The sequence below is a fragment of the Micropterus salmoides genome, unplaced genomic scaffold, assembly GCF_014851395.1.
Source record: "Micropterus salmoides isolate LMB-PRFRI ecotype aquatic unplaced genomic scaffold, ASM1485139v1 Ms_hic_scaffold_11, whole genome shotgun sequence".
In the NCBI taxonomy this organism is placed as follows: Eukaryota; Metazoa; Chordata; class Actinopteri; order Centrarchiformes; family Centrarchidae; genus Micropterus; species Micropterus salmoides.
Window position 1 is genome coordinate 25286390 of NW_024040152.1, and position 20628 is coordinate 25307017.

Sequence of the window (20628 nt, forward strand, 5' to 3'; positions counted from 1 at the left end):
TGCAAATCACTGCATCCCTGTGGAGCCAGAAATCTGCACTCACAGTCCTCGAGTGTGGTGGAGTGGCAGTGAGATAGAGCGCCTGTAAACTGAGGGTATAGTGGATCTCTGTCGCCATCTAGAGAAACATGTAATTGAGTTTCAGGACTTCAGTGCACTGTCAACCCATAGGCCTACCTGACCCATTTTTTTCTTTGTGGAATTGAGTTAATTCAGTGATTCGGGATGATACACATATTTCTTGATTTACACTAGCATCACTGTGAGTCCTCTCAAAATAGGGCAAATTTACTTTGGGTGGTATAAGTCAATGCAAGGGCTATACTTGTTACCGCTCTTCTTCTCCGGCGCGATGAAGGAACGAAATCAAACACACCCAGCGGCAGAGTCATGTGGTTGGTCATGAGGAAGTAAACAGGGAAGAGAAGATCCAAAGAGGCAAGCTTTTTTTCAACAGTCTTGGACTAATAAACATTACGGCTATTTAAATAAAACCAGCAAGACGTAAAGAAAAGTTAGTATACAACGGTATGTTGGCATCGCTTTATGTGTTGTCGTCTGCAGCGTTAAGGCTAACTTAATCAAAGTAGCGAGCAGGCTATGCTAACGTTAGCTTGGTTGTAATAGAAAGAGCAAACATTCAAGTTAGCTAATACATGACCAGTTAATAACTAACGTAACGTTACACTCCTCAAATTCTTCCATTTAGAAACAACAAGCCTATTAAAAGCTAAAAGAGCGTTTTCAATTTGTTTTTATATCTCTTCAAGAAGCCTGAACATTGTGAAACCTAGGGGTGTTAAAATGACAGTTTAGGGCTAACGTTAAAAATAATTAAAATTTGTGTTACTGTATTTCCGTCGAGAAACCTCAAAGTTCTAAACTAAAAATTAACTAAAGGTAATACTACTTTAATAAGCTACTACCTAAACCCTTTGGGAGTTTGCTCTTTCTATTTGCCTCTCTCAGCAGGAGTCAGATGTCAGGACCAGTCTAGGTGATGGCAGGCATTCAATGTATTGCCCAAGGACACTTCAGCAGGGCAGATGAAACTAGTCTGCCATGTTGATAAAAGTAAAAATAAAAACAGTGTTAAATTGATAAAGCCATTTTTTTCACACCCTCCCTGCTTTCTTCTTTTCAGCTGGATTATCCCAGCTGTCACTGTACTGCAAAAACACAGGGCCAAGTTGCGGCTGTTTTGTGCATCCTCGTCCTTGTCTTCCTCCAGCCGCTATGGTGGACTTCCTGGCGGAGAACAACTTGTGCGGCCAGGCCATCCTCAGGATAGTTTCTAGAGGAAATGCCATCATTGCCGAGCTCTTGCGCCTCTCTGAATTCATCCCTGCAGTTTTCAGGCTCAAAGACAAGAGCGACCAGCAGAAATATGGAGACATTGTCTGTGACTTCAGCTACTTTAAGGTGTGGGTTTGATTGGGGCAGGTGTTCCAAGACATTTTTGGCCAGTCTCACCCTTTCAACTATTAACTGCACATCAGCATTGGCTTCATAGAGCTGCTCTTATTTTTTCCTGTAATACAGGATGCAAACTAATATTTGAGCTCTATGTATGGTTTATGAAAATTATTGCTTTCTTATTGGAACACCTAGCTTTACATTTAGACTTTACATTTTTATAAAGACGTGAGTATTAACTGAATATCAGTTGCACTCAATTCAAGATGTTGCTTCTTTGCCAGGGTGCAGAGGTTTTCGAGGGGAAGCTGGAAGCCAAACCTGAGCTTCAAGACTTGGATGAAGAGTTTAGAGAGAACAACATTGAGATTCTGTCAAGGTTCTATTTGGCTTTTGAGAGTGTCCACAAATACATAGTGGATCTTAACAGGTAAGACAAGACCCGGCTGTTTATTCTTTTTTTGTTCCAGTTCAGTCAATTTAAGAGTAAATGTTCTTCAGAAAACAAAAACAGGTTTTCAGCTGTCCTTTTAAAATAGATAATAAAATCACACCCCCTGAGGTTGATTCACACTCCCTCCCTCTACCTACTTTTCTCCTTTTTGCACCATGAAACATAAGACAGACTATATTAAAAGATAGTATTGTATTATTTTCTCCTCTCCAGATATTTGGATGACCTACATGAGGGTGTTTATATTCAGCAAACCCTGGAGACTGTGCTTATAAATGAGGATGGGAAACAGCTTTTGGTAGGTAATACAAATCAGTTTCAGGAACATGCTAACATTACAACATATGTTTGTGATGAGTTCATATCAGAAATAACTGTCTGTCTTGCTGACTTGCAGATTGATTTTCATGCCTGGCCCTAAAAACGACATATTAACACAACATACTGAGAAGACACTATAGAAGTTGATGATGATCATGTGTATGTTTTCTTTTCCACCCAGTGTGAGGCTCTCTACCTTTATGGAGTCATGTTGCTGGCTATTGACCAAAAAATTGAAGGGGAGGTCAGAGAGAGGATGCTTGTCTCCTACTATAGATACAGGTGCGCTTGTGACTCCCACGCACACACACGAAACATGCTGACTCACATCTTCTATGTGCTCAATACGCTTGTTAGCCAGTGAGCTCGCTCACAGCAAAGTCGAGTCTGGTGTACCTGATATCGTTTTATCTCTTTCCGTTTGCTTCTCCCATGAAATATCACCCTGTCATGTCATTATGTTTGAAATGTGCTATAATAAAGATGTGGATGCACCTATTTTTTTATTGACTCCTTTCGCAGTGTTTTGAGATGTTATTCTAGATCAAGTATTAGATTACATATAAACATAATGCTAACCTATTTGAATGACAGACAGTCAAGAAGGAGAACACACAGCAGCACGTTGAATTGAACTGATTTGAAAATTTTATCCAATATAACAAAATTATGCAATAATCAAAATATACTTTACCCAGTTTTAATAATGCCAAGAAATAACACACAACTTTTGTCCTCACTTGCCTCAGTCTTTAGATTGTCTCCCATAATTTTATTTAACTTTTTCTTCAGTGCTGCCCGTTCATCAGCCGACTCCAACCTGGATGACATCTGCAAGCTCCTGCGCAGCACCGGCTACTCCAGTCAGCCTGGAGCCAAACGGCCAGCCAACTATCCAGAGAGCTACTTCCAGAGAGTTCCCATTAGTACCACTTTTATTAGCATGGTCATTGGGAGGCTGCGCTCGGACGACATATACAACCAGGTGAGAAGCTTTTGGTCGAACGTTACTTTGAACTTTCAATAATGACAAATTTTGTCACTTCATCAGAAGTTAAGTTTGTCTTTGTTACAGATTTTATGAGACTGTTACAGCCATAGTCTTGGGCTGGACCTAAAATCACATTTCTCTTCCTGTCCATCAGGTGTCTGCGTATCCTCTACCAGAGCATCGAAGCACAGCGCTGGCTAACCAGGCAGCCATGCTGTACGTCTGCCTCTACTTCAGCCCCTCCATATTGCACACCCAGCAGGCTAAGATGAGGGAGATAGTGGACAAGTACTTCCCTGACAACTGGGTAAGACATTTTTTTTTGTGGTAGGACTGTTCACTCATGTCATGCCGGTAGACGCAGAATGAATATAAACTTTATCAACTATTATATAATAAACTATTTGTTAATGTGAATGTTGTACTGAAGTGTTTGTGTTGTCTTTCTGCAGGTTATCAGTATCTACATGGGGATCACAGTGAACCTGGTGGAGGCCTGGGAACCATACAAAGCAGCCAAGACTGCTCTCAACTACACCCTGGACTCTGCTAACATCAAAGAGCAGGTATTTAACAAATTGGATGTGCTTCAATGTCACACAGTCTTCAACATGGTCAATTTACAGTCCTTCAGTCTGGCACTCTATTGCATGCATGTACTGATAACTGTGTTTACAGAATGTGTAAGTCCTCCAGTGTGACAGTGCAGAATCTAAATTGAACCACAAGGATTTTAATCAAATCTGTGACTTTACAAAGACATTGTTAAACGTTTCCTGAAAAGTTAGTTAAAAAAACGGTGAATATACAGTACACGTACACCCACTGGCCACTTTATTAGGTACATTTTTCTAGTACTATGTTGGACCCCTTTTTTCCTTCAGAACTGCCTTAATTTTTCGTGACATACTTTCATCAAGGTGTTGGAAACGGTCCTCAGAGACTTTGGTCCATATTGACAGGATAGCTTCACGCAGTTGCTGCAGATTTGTGAGCTACATGATACAAATCTTCTGTTCCACCACATCTCAAAGGTGCTCTATTGGATTGAGATCTGGTGACTGTGGAGGCCACTGGAGTGCTGTGAACTCAATTTCATGTTGAAGAAACCAGTTTGAGATGATTGGAGCTTTGTGACATGGTGCATTATCCTGCTTAAAGTAGCCATCAGAAGATGGGTACACTGTGTCATAAAGGGATGGACATGGTCAGCAGCAAAATTCAGGTAGGCTGTCACGTTTAAACGATGCTCAATTGGTACTAAGGGTCCCAAAGTGTGCCAAGAAAATATCCCCTACACCATTACACCACCACCGGCCTGAACCGTTGATACAAGTCAGGACTGGCCCATGCTTTCATGTTTTTTTACGCCAAATTCTGACCCTACCATTTGAATGTCACAGCTGAAATTGAGACTCGTCAGACAAGACTATGTTCTTCTGCATACCTGGGTTGTAATGAATGGTAATTTGAGTTTCTATTGCCATTCTGTCATCTCGAACCAGTCTGCCCATTCTCCTCTGATCTCTGACATCAACAAGGCATTTTCATCTACACAACGTCTGCTCACTGGATATTTTCTCTTCTTTGGACCATTCTCTGTAAACTCCAGAGATGGTTCTGTATGAAAATCCCATCAGCAGTTTATGAAATACGACCAGACCGTCTGGCACAAACAACCATGTCACGTTCAAGTCACTTTCTTCTCTATTCTGATGCTCGGTTTGCACTTCAGCAAGTTGTCTTGACCACGTCTACATACCTTAATGCATTAAGTTGCTGCCATGTGATTGGCTGATTAGACATTTGTATTAAAGAGGTCATATTATGCTTTTTAGCTTTTTCCCTCTCCTTTGAGTTATATACCTTTTTTGTTTAATAATGTTGGCAATATTGTTGTTATACATTCATGCCAATAAAGCAGATTTCAATTTGAATGTGTAATAGATTTGCAAAGTGAAAAAGCCCAAAGTCCAGCCCAAAGGGAGTTCTGATCTCCCACAGAACACACTGCTCTGAATTGCTTGAAAACAGCTTGTTTGTAGTCTAGCCATTTCCCTTTGATCCCTGTGACAACACATGGATGAAAGTCTGCAAGTATCTTTGTGTCAACACTATTATGAATCCCTTGGTTGCAACTGATAGGGCCCCAATCCCAAAGTCTCCCCTAAACCCTGAGCCCTGAACCATCACAGACTTTACTGACGTCGCTTGGAAAGTGATGGGCTCCAAATGCTGTAAACGGGAACGGGACAGCACTTTGCCACTTTATCATGTTACCTTGATGACGCTGAAACACGTTGCACACTTTTTATTTTGTTTTTGCCTTATTTTTAAGTCCTGCAGGCTCTCGCCCTACAGAGTGGAGGAAAGGCAGCCTAAATGTCAATATATATTTGTATTAATCAATACACTATTGTTGGTCAAATAGCATCATTAAGCAAAAACTAAAATAAATAGTTGAATAAAAGAAGTGTGTAATAAGGTGATTGCATTCCTCTGATGTCATGTGTTCTATGCACCATCTTAAGTTAAGAAAACTTTCAACAATATATAGTCTGCAGAAATGCAGACTTACGAGAAGGGTCTATAAAAGACTCAAAATGTCCGCGAGAGAGCCCTCGCACACTTGACGATTTGACAGTCCGCCTTAGAGAGCGAAACCTATACGAAATACAACTAGATGGCCAAATCCCAATGTCCACCATCACAGACTTTGAGGCGCGTTCCTGGGAAGTCCGTGAGGGCTATACTTCTGCCTCAAATCCACGGCGTAGGCTACGGGGCTACGCAGAGGCTACGCCGTCGCCTGACGTGCACCTCCTCAAAAATGTAACTACATGTCATGTCGACGTGGACCGTAAGCACTGTGATTGGTCAGCTTGGTAGCCTCGCAATGCCTCCGAGCCGACTGGAAGTATCCCGCGCTTGGCCAAAACGGCGGCTGTAACACAGTGAATTAATATATTTGACCGTCGCAACCCGAGCGAAATGACTCGTTTCGCTATCAGAATGTGATCCATTCGCACTGTAACATTTGAAAAGGCTACGCCAGCCGCACGTTTACAATTTTACCCCCATTTACGATGGCTGAGCGCTAAACCGGAAGTTGGCCTGCTCGGTCGGCAAAAGTCAACACAGTGGACGCTGTAGCGCTACTGCAGACTACCGTTGGGGGTGTAATTGCAGAATGACGGACAGGCCTACGCACAAGTATAAATGCGTGGCATAAATGGGCCTTGAAGAGGTCTACGTCAGGCGACGATTTGAGTTGATTTGAGGCAGAAGTATTGCAGCTAAAAGGCTATCGCTATTGTGTTTACCCTCTTCGCGCGCCTGCGCGGCACTGAGAATTTTAGTCTACGCCCACCCAACAGCGTGGGCCTCTCCTACATCCACACCATGTATGCACACAACGGTGAGAGACAGTCTGCGGCTTCCATTTTTCGTCAGCACTGAGCTGTCTAAAGAGCAGAAGACTTCCTGTCGGAAAAGAAGAGCGATGTGCGGATCATTTTGCCGGTGAGGACGAGGTGGCGTGGCGGTCCACCCACTCTCTTGACGAAGCCCTTGACCTGTTGCTATCTGATGAGCAGGAATCCCGCAGCGGCTCCCCCCTGTACCAACCTCCGGTGACGCCGGACTCGGCGTTGCTATGTTGCCGCGGCGATGCTACCGTCAGGCTAACGTTGAGCTAACAGGAAGCTAATGTGTAGCTGACACCTCAATTTTCTTTTACGAAAAAGTAAATTAGGCTCCCCTGAAAATGTTAAACCTGAGCCTGTTCTGAAAACTGCTTATTCACAGGTTTTTGTTTAGGAATAAGAGCATGTTTACAGTTTTCCCCTTCAGTCTGTTCCGTTTTTTGCTCTCTACCTTCCCTGCCATTGTAAACATCCGCTCTGCAGGCACAGAACTAGCAACAATTCCGAAGTACTAAGCCTGGGAAGGTTTGGTGATGCTCTTGCTACCAAACAAGTGGATCCTTGTCCGGGGGAATCAGTTTTTCCTCTGAGTAACGACGCATTTCAATTATTAAGTCTGTGGTAGCTGACCGGTGATGTTGGGAAGACGCAACTTGTGTGTCAAAATCTGCTCGTAACCCTACTTTTGTTGCAGCTGAGTCTGGGGCGAGTGCAAGACTCTGGGGGCTAGGCACTGAGGCAGAGCTAGAAGTAGGTGCCAATGACTTGGGAGCTCCAAGTCCAACTCCCAACTCCCACTCCAACTCCAAGAGCTTGGAGTGGGAGTGGACTCTACTGTCTGGTAGACTTCCTTCAGCTCAGAGAAAAGTTGTTTTTTTCATTCCCTCAGCATTGTTTTTGTCTTGAAATCCAAGGTGTTTAAACCTAGCATCCAGAAATGTACTAGCACCTAGAGAGTGATCAGTCTCAATGCTTGCAAATCTACGCTGGCACTGCTGTGCCAGCTGTGTGGCAACGGAGCTGCCCTGATGCTTACAGGCTGCTACAGCTCTTTGAAGAAGAGACACGAGAGGAATCACTTTGGAGACTGAAACATGTTTTTCGCCCTTGTCACTTCCTCAAAGGGCCTGCACAATTCACTCCTGCCTAGAAGACAGAGGACTGTGGTCACATCTTCATGTTGTTCATGCAGCCTGTCCAGCATGTAGAAAACTGTAGAATTCGCACAAAACTGAAAAGCGGGTTTCTACAGACTGGATCTACTTTCATTTGCCAATTCTCAATTACATGACGTGTGACAGTCATGTACGCCTCTGTGGACACTGAAGTCCACATATCAGTAGTAAGTACAACACTTGGAGCATTTTGCAAAGTTGCTCTTACTTTTTCTTTGCTCTCATCAAACATATTAACAAGATATGTTTCAGTCATTTTCTTTCTGCTAGGGAGTTTGTATCTTGGGTCAAGAGCTTTTACAAATGCCTGGAATTCATCATTTTCTTCTACAGACATAGGTTGGAGGTCCCTCACAATCATCTCCCCCAGGCTCCTTGGAGAATCATCTACAAACAACACAGAAACACAGGGCAAACTGAATGATGGCGCCACACTGCACTGTATGCTAAAGATAGATAGATAGATATATACTTTATTTATCTCGAGGGAAATTCAAGTATCCAGCATACAAAACATACATGCATTAAACCTATATTAAAATAAAATTAACTTATAACACAGTAGTCACAGTGAACAGTAAGTGCAGTGCAAATGGAGTACAGATGGAAGTAGAAATTTTTCTTTTGTCTATTGTCCTCCCTGCCATGACTAGGAGCTGTTGTACAGTATGATGGCCAGGGGGACAAAAGAGATCCCTCTAAATCCTATTAGTTTTAACTATAGGCAATATGCAGCCTCTGTCAATACACTCTTAACACTGATCTCGGGAAAGCTACTCATTATTTTCATTTCATTAGGCTAACTTACATCATGTTTCACTGGTATCTATTTGAACAAACTGCTTTCTGTTAGCTTGTTGCAAGAATGCTGGGATTCCGGGGAACTCTTGAGCATTAAAAAACTAAAGCCTTAACAGACGTGAATAACTTTCCCACTGTCAGTGATAACGTGACTATCACACTATCTCTCTGTACCTGAATAACATCTGCCGCTGCCAAATGACTCGCTCATTGAAGTCTGTCTTGCCCTAGCACCTTGCGTCTTCTCGCCCTGGACCACCTCCTCAGACCGCCGCTTCATTATATCATCATATTCACTCTTGTGACTCAGTTGTTTAGCCAGGTTTGTAGTGTTACCACTGTATTTCACTGTCTTTCCACACACATCACACACAGCGTCACTGCTGTCTTTACAGCTAAAATACAGCCAGACATGACTCCTCTTGCGGTCAGCCATAGTCACTCTGCAGTCTTCGTAGTGGGAAATGTAAATAAAGGGCTGCAGCGGTCGGCTCTGTTACAGAGCGTTAGTGCACACACAACTGACAGGCGGAAGGAGAAGTAGTTCCCTCCCCTAACCGGGAATAATTAGACTATTCCGGTGACAGGAAGTTACTTATGATAACATAAACACTCACTCCAAATTACTGAGTTTAGATATCAATCTTTTTATATGAGAATCGATACTAGAGCAGGAGACATTGGGATCGTAAATATCGATGCTTCAGTATAGAGCCGCACATCACTAGAGCGGACCACTGGAAAGCTATGGGTCGAAAAGAAGCTGTGTGAAATCTAGTTGCTCCTTTTGTAGAAGTTGTTGAACAAATGCTGTCTGTGCCTGTCAGTTGAACCAGCCACACCAAGCACACATTTCCCACACTGTGAGCCAGCTGCCGTTTGCCAAGTGGCTAATCTGCAGCTTGAAGCGCAAAGCAACAAGCAGTACACTCTGTTCACGATCAGAGGTCCCTTCACACACCCCTCCCCACAGAAACTGTATGAGACCACGACAGTGGACATTTCGCTTTGTGTGGACCAAACATGTACACACCCGGTACAGATATTTTTCTGAAGAAGAAATCTGCCGGGCAATGTGTGATGCTGTTGACATTGTGCCCGGCTGCGAGCTCGTGCATAATCACAGCATCACCGACGCAGTCCCTACTGCCGCATCCAGAGGTGTGTGACAGGCTGTGTTGTGCGCTGTACATGTGTGATGTACGGCATCAAGTGTGTGCCAACACGTACCGCACGGCAGGCGACAGTGACGCTGGGGAGAATTGTGTTTCTTGTAAACTACATGACCTAGTGTTGCACTTTACAGACAGCTGCTCTTGAGTTTGAGGAAAACTGCTGTCTGTTCCCCACATTGTTTGAGCCAGTTGTGTGTTAGCCGAATGGCTAACAAGCAGCATGGGCTTGCTGCAAAGCTGCACATCCTCTCTCCCCTTGCCCCCCTCTCTGACATGGTCAGGTGGCTGGCCTCAGACCACATGTACGCCTCCCCCGCCCTCTTCCCTTGCCGGTCGAGCAGCGCGGCGATGAGCCCCTGCCTCCCTCCCCTCACCAGAGGAGTGGCATAACACGGACAGGCTGCAGCTGGCCGGATGGCTTTCATGCAGTCTGGTTCCAGTGCCACAAGCAGAATATTTCCTCCTCGGCCCGCCGCTGTCTCTACGAAGTCAGTGGCTGCCGTCGCACTGTGTGGACCGGCTGCAGCTGGCCGTGCGGCCTTCATGCAGCCTGGCTCCGATGTTGCAGACAGGCCATTTCCTCTGTTGCCTGTCCCTGCCTTCCCCTTGTCAGAGGAGCGGCATGGTTACGGGCTCACGGGTGTGGCTGCCCCACCTCGTGCCCCGGCGACTGTGTCTGCCTCTGCCTCCCTCCCCCCACCAGGGATGCGGCAGGGGACCCACGAGGGCGACAATGTTACCTCGTGTGGTCCCTCCCGCCACACAGTTTCTTGGGTTTTCATTCCAGGGTGCCCAGTACCAATACAATCGCCTGCCCTTTGGTTACTCCCTGGCCCCGCGCACTTTTTCCAAGTGTGTGGCAGGGCTGCAGGCCTCTCCACATAAACGTGCTGGAGCTCCTCACGGTGTGGAAGGTGATCTGACATTTCTCCCCTCTGCTGCGGGACCAGCACGTGGTCTGCACTGACAACAGGGCCGCAGCGGCCTACATAAACCATCAGGGTGGGGTGCGCTCGGCGCAGCTGCTGGGTCTGGCCAGGCGGCAGCTCCTGTGGGCGCACACTCAGCTGCTCTCCATCAGAGGAGAATACATCCCTGGCGTGCTGAACAGAGGGGCGCACATCACGTCGAGGGGGGGCCCTCGCCCAGACGAGTGGTGCCTCCATCCCGATCTGGTGGACCAGCTTGGCAGGGCAGAAGTGGATCTGTTTGCGAACAAGGAGAATGCTCAGTGAGCCCTTTGGTTTTCACTGAGCCCGCGGGACGTCCCCCCGCTGGGAGTGGACACCTTCGCGCAGCACCCTTTGGCCTCCCCGGCTGCTGTATGCTTTTCCGCCGGTGCGGCTGATCCTGCACCTTCTGGATCGCCTGCAGTGACTCTGGTGGCCCCGGAGCGCACCAGCGCGTCCTGGTTTCCCTGAGCATTTCAGAGATGCTCTCTCTCAGGCGGGGGGGTTCAATCAGGAGTTACCTGCTCCTATCTGGGTCTGGCCACTGAGAGGCGACGCCTGGAGGGCTTAGGTCTCTCCGGGAGGTGGTTCGCACCATCCAGGGGTCGAGGGCCGCCTCCACTCAGTCCTCTTACTTCTCTAAGTGGTCAGCTTTCCAACGCTGGTGTCTGGACCAGGGGACGGACCCTGTCACCTGTCCACTGCCAGCGGTGCTTTCGTTCCTCCAGTTGCTCATGGACAGGGGGCTGGCGTTCAGTACAGTTAAAACCTACACTGCCGCCATTTTGTCCTGTCACAAGGGCTTCGGGGACAGGACTGTGTTCTCCCACCCTTCCTTAGGGGGGTGCAGAGGCGCAGACCGGTGACGCGGCCTATTGCCCCACAGTGGGATTTGGCACTGGTTTTACGCGCCTTAACCCAAGCCCGGCAGACCTGAGATTCCTTTCGGCTAAGGCTGCCTTACTCCTGGCTCTGACATCGGCCAAGAGGGTCAGCGATCTGGCTGCCCTCTCTGTAGCTCCGTTGTGTCTCAAGATCCAGGGTGACGGCAGCTCGGCTGTTCTGCGCCCTAACCCGGCGTTCATGCCTAAAAGCATTACAAGCTCTTTTCGGTCGCAGGTAGTTTGAACTATGCAACTTAACAACAGTTGATGCAAGCATTCTGATTGGCTAGTAGTACTTAACTAGGAACTATGCGTGTGCAACTCCCAACAAAGATCATGTAGAGGCAAGATGTATCATTCCAACTAAAACGAAGCATTCAACACAGGATGAAAAGAGGAGCTGCAGCAATGTGCAATATGACAAAAAAATATGGTGTTTTTTGAAAATGGAAACCATCTAAACCTGTTCTGGTACAACCCCTAAATTTTGAACCTGAAAATGAGTATAATATGACCTCTTAAACATGAATTGAACAGGTGTACTTAATAAAGTGGCCTGTGAGTAAGTGAATGAATAATAAAATGGCACTATCACTGTGTGTTTAGGCCAATCGATATGCAGCTGGCATGGAGACCCTGAGGCCTCAGGTGCAGCAGCTGCTGAAGGAAGGTTTCCTTAGAGAGGAGATCATCCTGGACAACATTCCCAAACTGCTCAACTGTCTGAGGGACTGCAATGTTGCTATCCGCTGGCTGATGCTGCACTCTGCAGAGTCAGGTGAGAATATTGGGCAGAGTTTCCTTGTAGAAATTGAGGTTCTTATAGGACATTGCCCCAGACTTTCAAATGCATGATTTTACCTTTGGAAATAAGATGATAACAGAAATTGATTTTTAATTTGCAGTTCACTCAAACTAGTCATTTTCTTACAGCCTATGATCCAAACAACAAGCGACTGCGTCAGATCAAAGACCAAGTGCTCTACGACTCAAAGTACAAACCCAAGATCCTGTTCCAGCTTCTGCTGGACACTGCTCAGTTTGAGTTCACACTCAAAGAGGTGAGTCTCTTCTCAGTAGTAGATGATGTGAATAATGACCGGGAAAACATGAAAAAAACAAGGAACACACTGGGCTTCTCTCTTTTTAAGACAGTAAAAGTGTGAAATGAATGCCAGAATAATTCCAGACAACTGCGATTCTCGTTAGGTGTGTCTGCTTTGTCGTCTATTAGCATATACAGTGAGACAGCATATGGCTAGCCTGTCTATAGGACACACATTTAACGTTCTCATTACACATCTCATCTGACTAATCCCTCCCTGTCGACTCAGCATCTGTTCTGTCCCTCTTCCAGATGTTCAAGCAGATGCTGTCAGAGAAGCAGATTAAATGGGAGAGCTATAAGAAAGAGGGGTCAGAGAGAATGACTGAGCTGGCTGAAGTCTTCTCTGGCGTCAAACCTCTTACCAGGGTGGAGAAAAATGGTGAGTTACACTGTCGGATGGATAAGGTGTAGCATTACACACACACAGCAAGGAAGTGGTTGTGACTGGAGGAACCTCAGCCATGCAGTGTTTCACGCTTTGAATAGTCATGGATTATTTCAGTGTTGGAACACAATTGAGTTTAAACTTGAAGCTGCTAAGAAAAATGTTGAGGCAGGGAAACAACATGTAAAAAATGCATCAAGGACACACATGCAGGGAGAGGCGGATTAAATTTACATCAGTCATACTTCCTCCGTTGCGACTCTAGCCCTAGTATGAGAGACTCCTTTTTCTTAACTACTACTTTTGAAAAATACTTTTCTGCACTTGTACTACACACCTATATTACTCCTCACAGAGAACTTACAAGCCTGGTTCAGAGAAATCTCAAAGCAGATTGAGTCTTTGAACTACGAGGACTCTACAGCTGCTGGGAGGAAGACCGTTCAGCTCATACAGGCTCTTGTTGAGGTGAGCAAGATAATGATGATTTGAGTGCTGGCCATCATCAATTTGATTATCAAAAACTTCAGTGGAGTCTTTTTTGGACCTTTGAATTTGAATGTGGTACTTATACTTGAATCATTTGCAGTTCCAGAGTTACTTTGATTGCCTTAGCTTCATGCATATAGGTAAAAGGGGAATCCAAGAGAAATGCATGCTAATGTTGGCAAAAAAACCCGCTATGAAATGCATATAAATAGAGACACATCAGAATACATAATGGAAATGTCTTATTGGCTCAGTGGATTGTAATGCCCTCATTTTCGCCTGTCTATCCTGCCACAGTCTATTGTAAAAATAGAAATGGAACAAATATGATTTCACAAAAATTGCAAACACTGGGTTATGTTTATTTATATAGCCATTGATAACTGTTTAGACAATAAGCTAGTCCATGGGTACAGTCTTCTGGGCCAGTACCAAATCATCCCCATGAGCCAGAAATTGACTAAGCGCCAATTGAGAATTTTATTTTATTTTTTTTTAAACATCAAGAAAATAAGACTGCCCGGAGTGCTTACAATCCTTGGACACAGATATGTGATTGCAGTGTTTTGTGTACAGTTATGTGTGTCTATAGAGATAAGATGTTTTTCTCTCTGCCTTTAGGTCCAGGAGTTCCACCAGTTGGAGTCTAACCTGCAGGTCTGCCAGTTTCTGGCTGACACCAGGAAGTTTCTGCACCAAATGATCCGTACCATCAATATCAAAGAAGAAGTCCTCATTACCATGCAGATAGTTGGAGACCTGTCCTATGCGTGGCAAATAATTGACAGGTGCAGTTTTCTGGCATATTTTGTACTTTCACGCTAATTCACATTATTTTCTCTTAGAAGGTCCTCAGTGGCATGCAGATACTAACTTTCACATGGTCAGCCACAGACAGTGAGACAGCCTGCTTGGCTTTCTGTATGAACCATCAAGAGGACCACAGTGCTGCTGTTGTTTTGTCTTTTATTTAACTCGGTTGTGTTTAGCTTTTTTTGTCTGTATAGCAGATTTCAGCAGTTTCTTCTGCCTTATGTTTTATTCTGCAGCTTCACATCAATTATGCAGGAGAGCATCAGAGTCAACCCGTCCATGGTTACCAAACTGAGAGCCACATTTCTGAAGGTGGGGACTATTTGTGTCCAACACACATGCGCAAGTGTTCAGATATAGACTTAAGAATAATAACAATAAATAAATCCATCGTGTGTGTGTGTTTTTGTGCGACCAGCTGGCATCTGCATTGGACCTTCCGTTGCTGCGCATCAACCAGGCCAACAGTGATGACCTGCTGAGCGTTTCACAGTTCTACTCTGGAGAGTTGGTGGCTTATGTCAGGAAGGTACACCACATTAAATGTTATTACCTACAATCTTACAAAAGTAACACCTGTATCTAAAGGTTTTTAGCAGAGGTGGTACTCAAATGAACATGGTTTTGAAATAGTTTCACAACATAACAGATGAACTCTGCATGTTGCAAAGTGTTGTTCAGTAACTCTGCAGCAACAGCTGCCATCTTGATTAATGTTTCTACAACCATCTGTTTGGCATATGTATCCATCCAAAAAACAGCTACATAGAGAATGTGTACCTTTAAGATGCTATTACCTTCTGGTTTCATCAGCCACATGCCATGTTACTTTATCCCAAAGGATTTGCTTCTCCTAGGTGTACACAAGATTTTTCAACTGCAGCATCGAGTACCATCTGTTTTTGAAGACTAATCTCGAATCTTCTGTCTTTAGAAAAACAACAACTCTCAAACATACGCTAGATTGATGCTCAGTTTGGGCCTTTTATCTTCTTGTTTACAGGTGCTGCAGATCATCCCAGAGAGCATGTTCACCTCTCTGGCGAAGATCATCAAGCTTCAGATCCACGACATCATGGAGGTGCCCACACGGCTAGATAAGGACAAGCTAAAGGACTACTCCCAGCTCGGGGCTCGCTATGAAGTAAAACAACTTGTTGTGGTTGAACAAGTCACACTTTACAATGTGCATGTAGCTCCTGGAGTGTTGTTCAGACTGTCATTGAATTAATGAAAACAACCCTCTGATATTCTATGAAATCAAATGGAGGTATCTAGCTGGTATTGCTGAACATTTTTCAATCTCACACAGCTTTTGATGTGAAATGCTAATTAGAAAAGAAAGAGAATGAGCAGGCAGATGCTTTCTTGAATTGCATTCATTAGAATTTGTCAGTCCGATACTGAAAAGACATATTTTGAAATGTGGTCAAATGCCTTCAAATTAAACAGGATCGTTAAGAGTTTGGCTAGAATTTCAATTTTTAACAAAACATCATCTTTCATTTATTAAGTACAATGTCTGCTGGCATTCACCTATCTTTCTACAAATTGATGCTGAATATTCTTATCTTATCCTATTAATTTGACATTGGACTGATTTTTAATTTAAGGTTCACTGGATTCTATCAAGTTGTGTGCCTACACATCCTTCTTCTGCGTGTGATTACAGGTTGCTAAATTCACCCATGATATCTCCATTTTCACTGAGGGGATCCTGATGATGAAGACCACTCTAGTTGGGATCATTAAGGTAGATGATGTGATATTTGGACCTTTACTTTTAGCATGGTGATAGAATATTAGGTTCTAACATGCAGGCAGGGATTTGGCGTGGGCACATCTTCCACAGTGCATCTCAAGAGTAAGTTACTATAGTGTTTTTTACCTTACTGACACAATGTGATGCTTTAGGTGGATCCTAAGCAGCTTCTGGAGGATGGCATCAGGAAGGAGCTGGTGAAGAGGGTAGCTTATGCTCTGCATAAAGGATTGATCTTCAACCCCAAGGCTAAGGTCAGACGTAAGATTGGTCGAGAGTTTCATAGTTTTATACTTTATATTTTTAAGTGTGTGCGCAATCTTGAGTGCAAGTTTGTGACATTTATAGTGTGTGTGTCAAATCAAACCACTGAATTACTAATGTTGTTTCTCCAGGACACAAGACAATTGCAGCTTTTGCTCACAATACTTATTTAAACCACGATCAAGGATAACAGCAGTGGAAAATTAAAAGATGGGACTAAACAAAACTTTCCCCCTCTCTTAGCCTAGTGAACTGATGCCCAAGTTGAAGGAGATGGCGGCCACCATGGATGGGTTCTACCGGTCGTTTGAGTACATCCAGGACTACGTCAGCATTTACGGCCTTAAAATCTGGCAGGAGGAAGTGTCCCGCATCATCAACTACAATGTGGAACAGGAATGCAACAGCTTCCTCAGGACCAAGGTCAGGCTCAAGACAGTAGAATGCTTTTTACTATTTCTGATCATATTGCTTAATATTGACATCACTTCAACGCAAGTAACGCAAAGTAATGCTGTGGTTTTGTGTATTTGTCAGTAAAAAGAGTTGATTGATTGGTTCTTTCCCTGATTCCAATCAGATCCAGGACTGGCAGAGTGTGCACCAGTCCACCCACATCCCCATCCCGAAGTTTCCCTCTGTGGATGAGTCTGCCACCTTCATCGGTCGCCTTTGCAGAGAGATCCTCCGAATCACTGATCCGAAGTATGTTTCCTTAATTATTACTGTGAAATTAAATTAGAAGAGTTATTGCAATCCTATGAAGTATTTATTTCTCTCTCAGAAGAACCGGGCTTTAATCTTACTTAACCCTAACAAACATTGGTCCTTACAACAGGGTAACGTGCTACATCGACCCGTTGAACACATGGTATGACCTGAAGAGCCACCAGGAGGTCACCAACAACAGGCTGTTCTCTGAGATCCAGAACACCCTGGGTACATTTGGCCTTAATGGGCTAGACCGCCTGCTCTGCTTCATGATTGTCAAGGAACTTCAGGTAATTAGCATATAAAAAAAGTTTCCAGGCTGTGCGACAAAGCTACCAGTAACAGACCACTTCCGGGTCTGTAAGGGCTTTTATAGTGTCTTCAGTGCACATTGTATGCATACCAGATATATATCTGCACTGTTGGCAACCTGTTTCTCCCATCAGAACTTCCTGACAATGCTTCAGAAGACCATCTTGAGGGACAAAGCTGTGGTGGATGTTTTTAAAGCCGTGCTGGGTGCTGTCAACCCAGTCCAGGGCATCGTGGGTAAGTATTCATTTAGGAAATCCTACAACCGACAGGGTATTGTTGCTCCTTGAGAAGAATCAATTTGTTTTTTCTTTAACAGCTAATGCCAGTAAAGTGTATGCCAGTGCTGTGGCCAAAACCCAGAAGATCTGGGGCGCATACCTGGAGGCCATCATGAAGGTACTGGTCCATGATATTATCTAAAGTTGTAGAAAGAAAATGATTATTAATAACGTGAATTTAGATTTTCATGGTATGTACATTCGTTGAAGATGAAACATTAACTGTCTCTCTCCTGTATTTCCGTGCCGCTGTTCATTGTCTGCCATCTGCCAATGCCAATGGGAACATGATGAAAAATAATGTTAAATACATGTTTTTGTTGTAGGTCGGTCAGATGCAGATTCTCAGACAGCAGATCGCTAATGAGCTGAACGACTCCTGCAAGTTTGACTCCAAACACCTGGCTGCTGCCCTGGAAAACCTCAACAAGTCAGTCCAGCCTCACAACCTCAGAGCATACAGTACCACTTCTCTAACATCTCTGTAATTGTGTTACAGTGTGGTTGTTATTACTGTTGAGGGGAAAGTAATACTTTTATGAAGAGATACTCAGGTGCTGTATGTTGCTCTGGAATGTTTCTTATATTTATGGCATTTGGACTTATGATACACATATATAATACAGTATGTAAATGCTAATTATTACCATTTCTTTTGTCAAGTACTAGTAGTATATTAATGACTTAATGTTAATGCTCTTGCTGTTTGATGTATGAAGAAAACATGTGATGTGACTTTTCCTAATTAGAATTTAAGCACAAGTACTAGTCGATCAATAATTACTGCTAAATGTTACTGTTGTTGTGACCCTGCCAGGTCCCTGCTGGCTGACATTGAAGCTCATTATCAGGATCCGTCCCTGCCCTATCCTAAAGAGGACAACACTCTTTTGTATGACATCACTGCCTACCTGGAGGCTGCTGGCATTCACAACCCCCTCAACAAGGTCTGGAGATTACGGGTGTTGCTTTTTACACGATAATATGATTAGTGTTTGAAATAATAATTAAGTTTCAGAACCTCAAAAGAAACCCCAAAAGTTCACCTGTGTTTTTTGCGTCTTCTGTTTATCACTCTGTCTCCATCTGTCGTTTTACATTGCAAAATGCGCTGACCATTTTTCTTCTGTTTGTTTCTCACAGATCTACATCACAACAAAGCGCCTACCTTACTTCCCCATCATCAGCTTCCTGTTTATTATTGCTCAGCTGCCTAAACTTCAGTACAGCAAAAACCAAGGCATGTTTTTAAAAATTTCAGCACTATATTACAGCTCTTATCCTACTGTTGTTGATGAGTTGTACAATTATGAGTTTCAACAGGTCTAACCAGTGGGCTGTGATAGTTGGTGTTTCAAAGAAGCTTAATTTTCTAGATTTGTTTATCCATCACATCATCAGAGCCACATGTGGTTTTATTGATATATAATGGTAGGTGTCATTTTCAGCAGGAACCTTTACCGCTCATATGCTCAGAGTCATAGTTATTCTGAGAAATATAGGAAGTCAGTACTTGGAACGTGAGCGCACTAGATTCTTGGTATATTTGTGATAAATTATGTGGTGGATTTTTCTCTCAGTATTCAAGACTTAATGGTGTGTAAGACTGCATCCACATTTAAATGACCACAAGACTGATGTCTTTTGTTTCCCCAGGAATGACCTGCAGGAAAGCCACAGACCCAGTTGACTGGCCTCCGCTAGTGCTCGGCCTGCTCACCCTGCTCAAGCAGTTCCACTCCAGATACACACAACAGTTCTTGGCTCTTATTGGTCAGTTCATACGCTCTATCATGGAGCAGTGCACAAGGTAAAAAAACAAACAAACATGGCTACTACTACAATAACATATTTAAACAATTTCTTTTGTATAGTTTGTAGAAAAGATATTGCTTCTCTTTTACCTGAGTAGTTTTGAGAAATGTATCTTGCTATGGCTTTATGAACTCACAATTGATTGATTAATCATAGTCAGAAGATCCCTGATATGCCTTCTGATGTGGTGGGAGCACTGATGTTCTTGGAAGACTATGTGAAGTACACAAAACTGTCACGCAAGGTAGGCCAACTTTAGCCTTAGTAATGTTGTAAAAATGTGGCAAATGACAACAATTTACATTAACTAGGGGTTGTAGGGAAGCTTGGGCTTTTATTTTTTGATGGTTCTACCTTAATATATTTCGCAGGTGTATTGTTTTACTGTAAGATGTAATACATTTCAGCTGTAAGAAATGATTAATAATACAGCACCATGCCCTGAATGAGACACAGCTATAGACATTTTAGGACTATGTCTCGCATTTTTACTGTATGTACTGTGGGATATTAATGTGTATTTATTTTTATTTTCTCTGTATTCTTAAGGTGGCCGAAGCCCACGTGCCCAGTTTCATTTTTGATGAGTTCAGAACAATACTGTGAAGACCTGGATGAAGCGTTTCATCAGAAAATTATGCTTTTGTTGCCATAGACTTTTTTTCACTGCCGACATTTTGACTTGTCATGTTGGGAAAAGCACAGGTGTTACTAACAAGATTAACGATTGCTTCGATCAGTTCAAGTGTTCCAGTAAGCCGCTTCAGTGTGACAGTGACCTAGGATGCACATTACCAGAATCTTGAAAGTGAAGCAGCTAAATAGAGTTGAACCTTCATTCAGTTCATGGTTTACAACTGTGCTTTAATGTCTTCCATGAAAACGCCCATTGAGTTGTTTACTTACACATTTAATTACCCATTAATGTCTTAATGCACTAATAATAGATTGTACATAGATATAAATGAATAAATACGAATGTTCATAATACATTGTTTTGTTTCCTTTCAGTTGATAATTTGATTATTTGGTCTAGGCTTTTATTTTGAAAAAATACACCCGGAAGTCGGACCTTAGCCACCGTTGTAGTTATTTA

At 43.6% G+C, this 20628-nt stretch overlaps 1 protein-coding gene across 3 annotated transcripts; it reads left to right on the forward strand.

Moving 5' to 3' along the window:
- The first annotated feature begins 313 nt into the window (after nucleotides 1-313).
- On the forward strand, nucleotides 314-20522 carry washc5 (WASH complex subunit 5). Of its 3 annotated transcripts, none has more exons than XM_038711965.1 (29): nucleotides 314-438; nucleotides 1145-1422; nucleotides 1701-1846; nucleotides 2084-2168; nucleotides 2373-2473; nucleotides 2984-3176; nucleotides 3337-3489; nucleotides 3635-3748; nucleotides 12199-12370; nucleotides 12526-12653; nucleotides 12950-13079; nucleotides 13441-13553; nucleotides 14196-14362; nucleotides 14624-14699; nucleotides 14806-14916; nucleotides 15391-15531; nucleotides 16060-16140; nucleotides 16302-16403; nucleotides 16657-16836; nucleotides 16994-17118; nucleotides 17252-17414; nucleotides 17571-17673; nucleotides 17756-17835; nucleotides 18044-18147; nucleotides 18535-18664; nucleotides 18861-18957; nucleotides 19374-19527; nucleotides 19689-19776; nucleotides 20082-20522. In XM_038711965.1, exons 2-29 carry the CDS (start codon nucleotides 1237-1239, stop codon nucleotides 20136-20138), a joined length of 3480 nt encoding a protein of 1159 aa, XP_038567893.1. In that variant the 5' UTR covers nucleotides 314-438; nucleotides 1145-1236; the 3' UTR covers nucleotides 20139-20522. The 3 variants fall into 3 exon arrangements, with proteins under 3 accessions (XP_038567893.1, XP_038567892.1, XP_038567894.1); XM_038711964.1 differs by having other exon boundaries at nucleotides 377-528; XM_038711966.1 differs by lacking the exon at nucleotides 314-438 and adding an exon at nucleotides 496-514.
- Nucleotides 20523-20628: the final 106 nt, after the last annotated feature.

Bases quoted from the DNA above. Each gene is read 5' to 3' on its own strand.
- washc5 (XM_038711965.1), top strand. From the start codon at position 1,237: ATGGTGGACTTCCTGGCGGAGAACAACTTGTGCGGCCAGGCCATCCTC. The intron at 17,836-18,043 runs GTACTGGTCCAT...TTTTTGTTGTAG, and splicing joins ACCTGGAGGCCATCATGAAG to GTCGGTCAGATGCAGATTCT. The intron at 18,958-19,373 runs GCATGTTTTTAA...TTGTTTCCCCAG, and splicing joins TCAGTACAGCAAAAACCAAG to GAATGACCTGCAGGAAAGCC.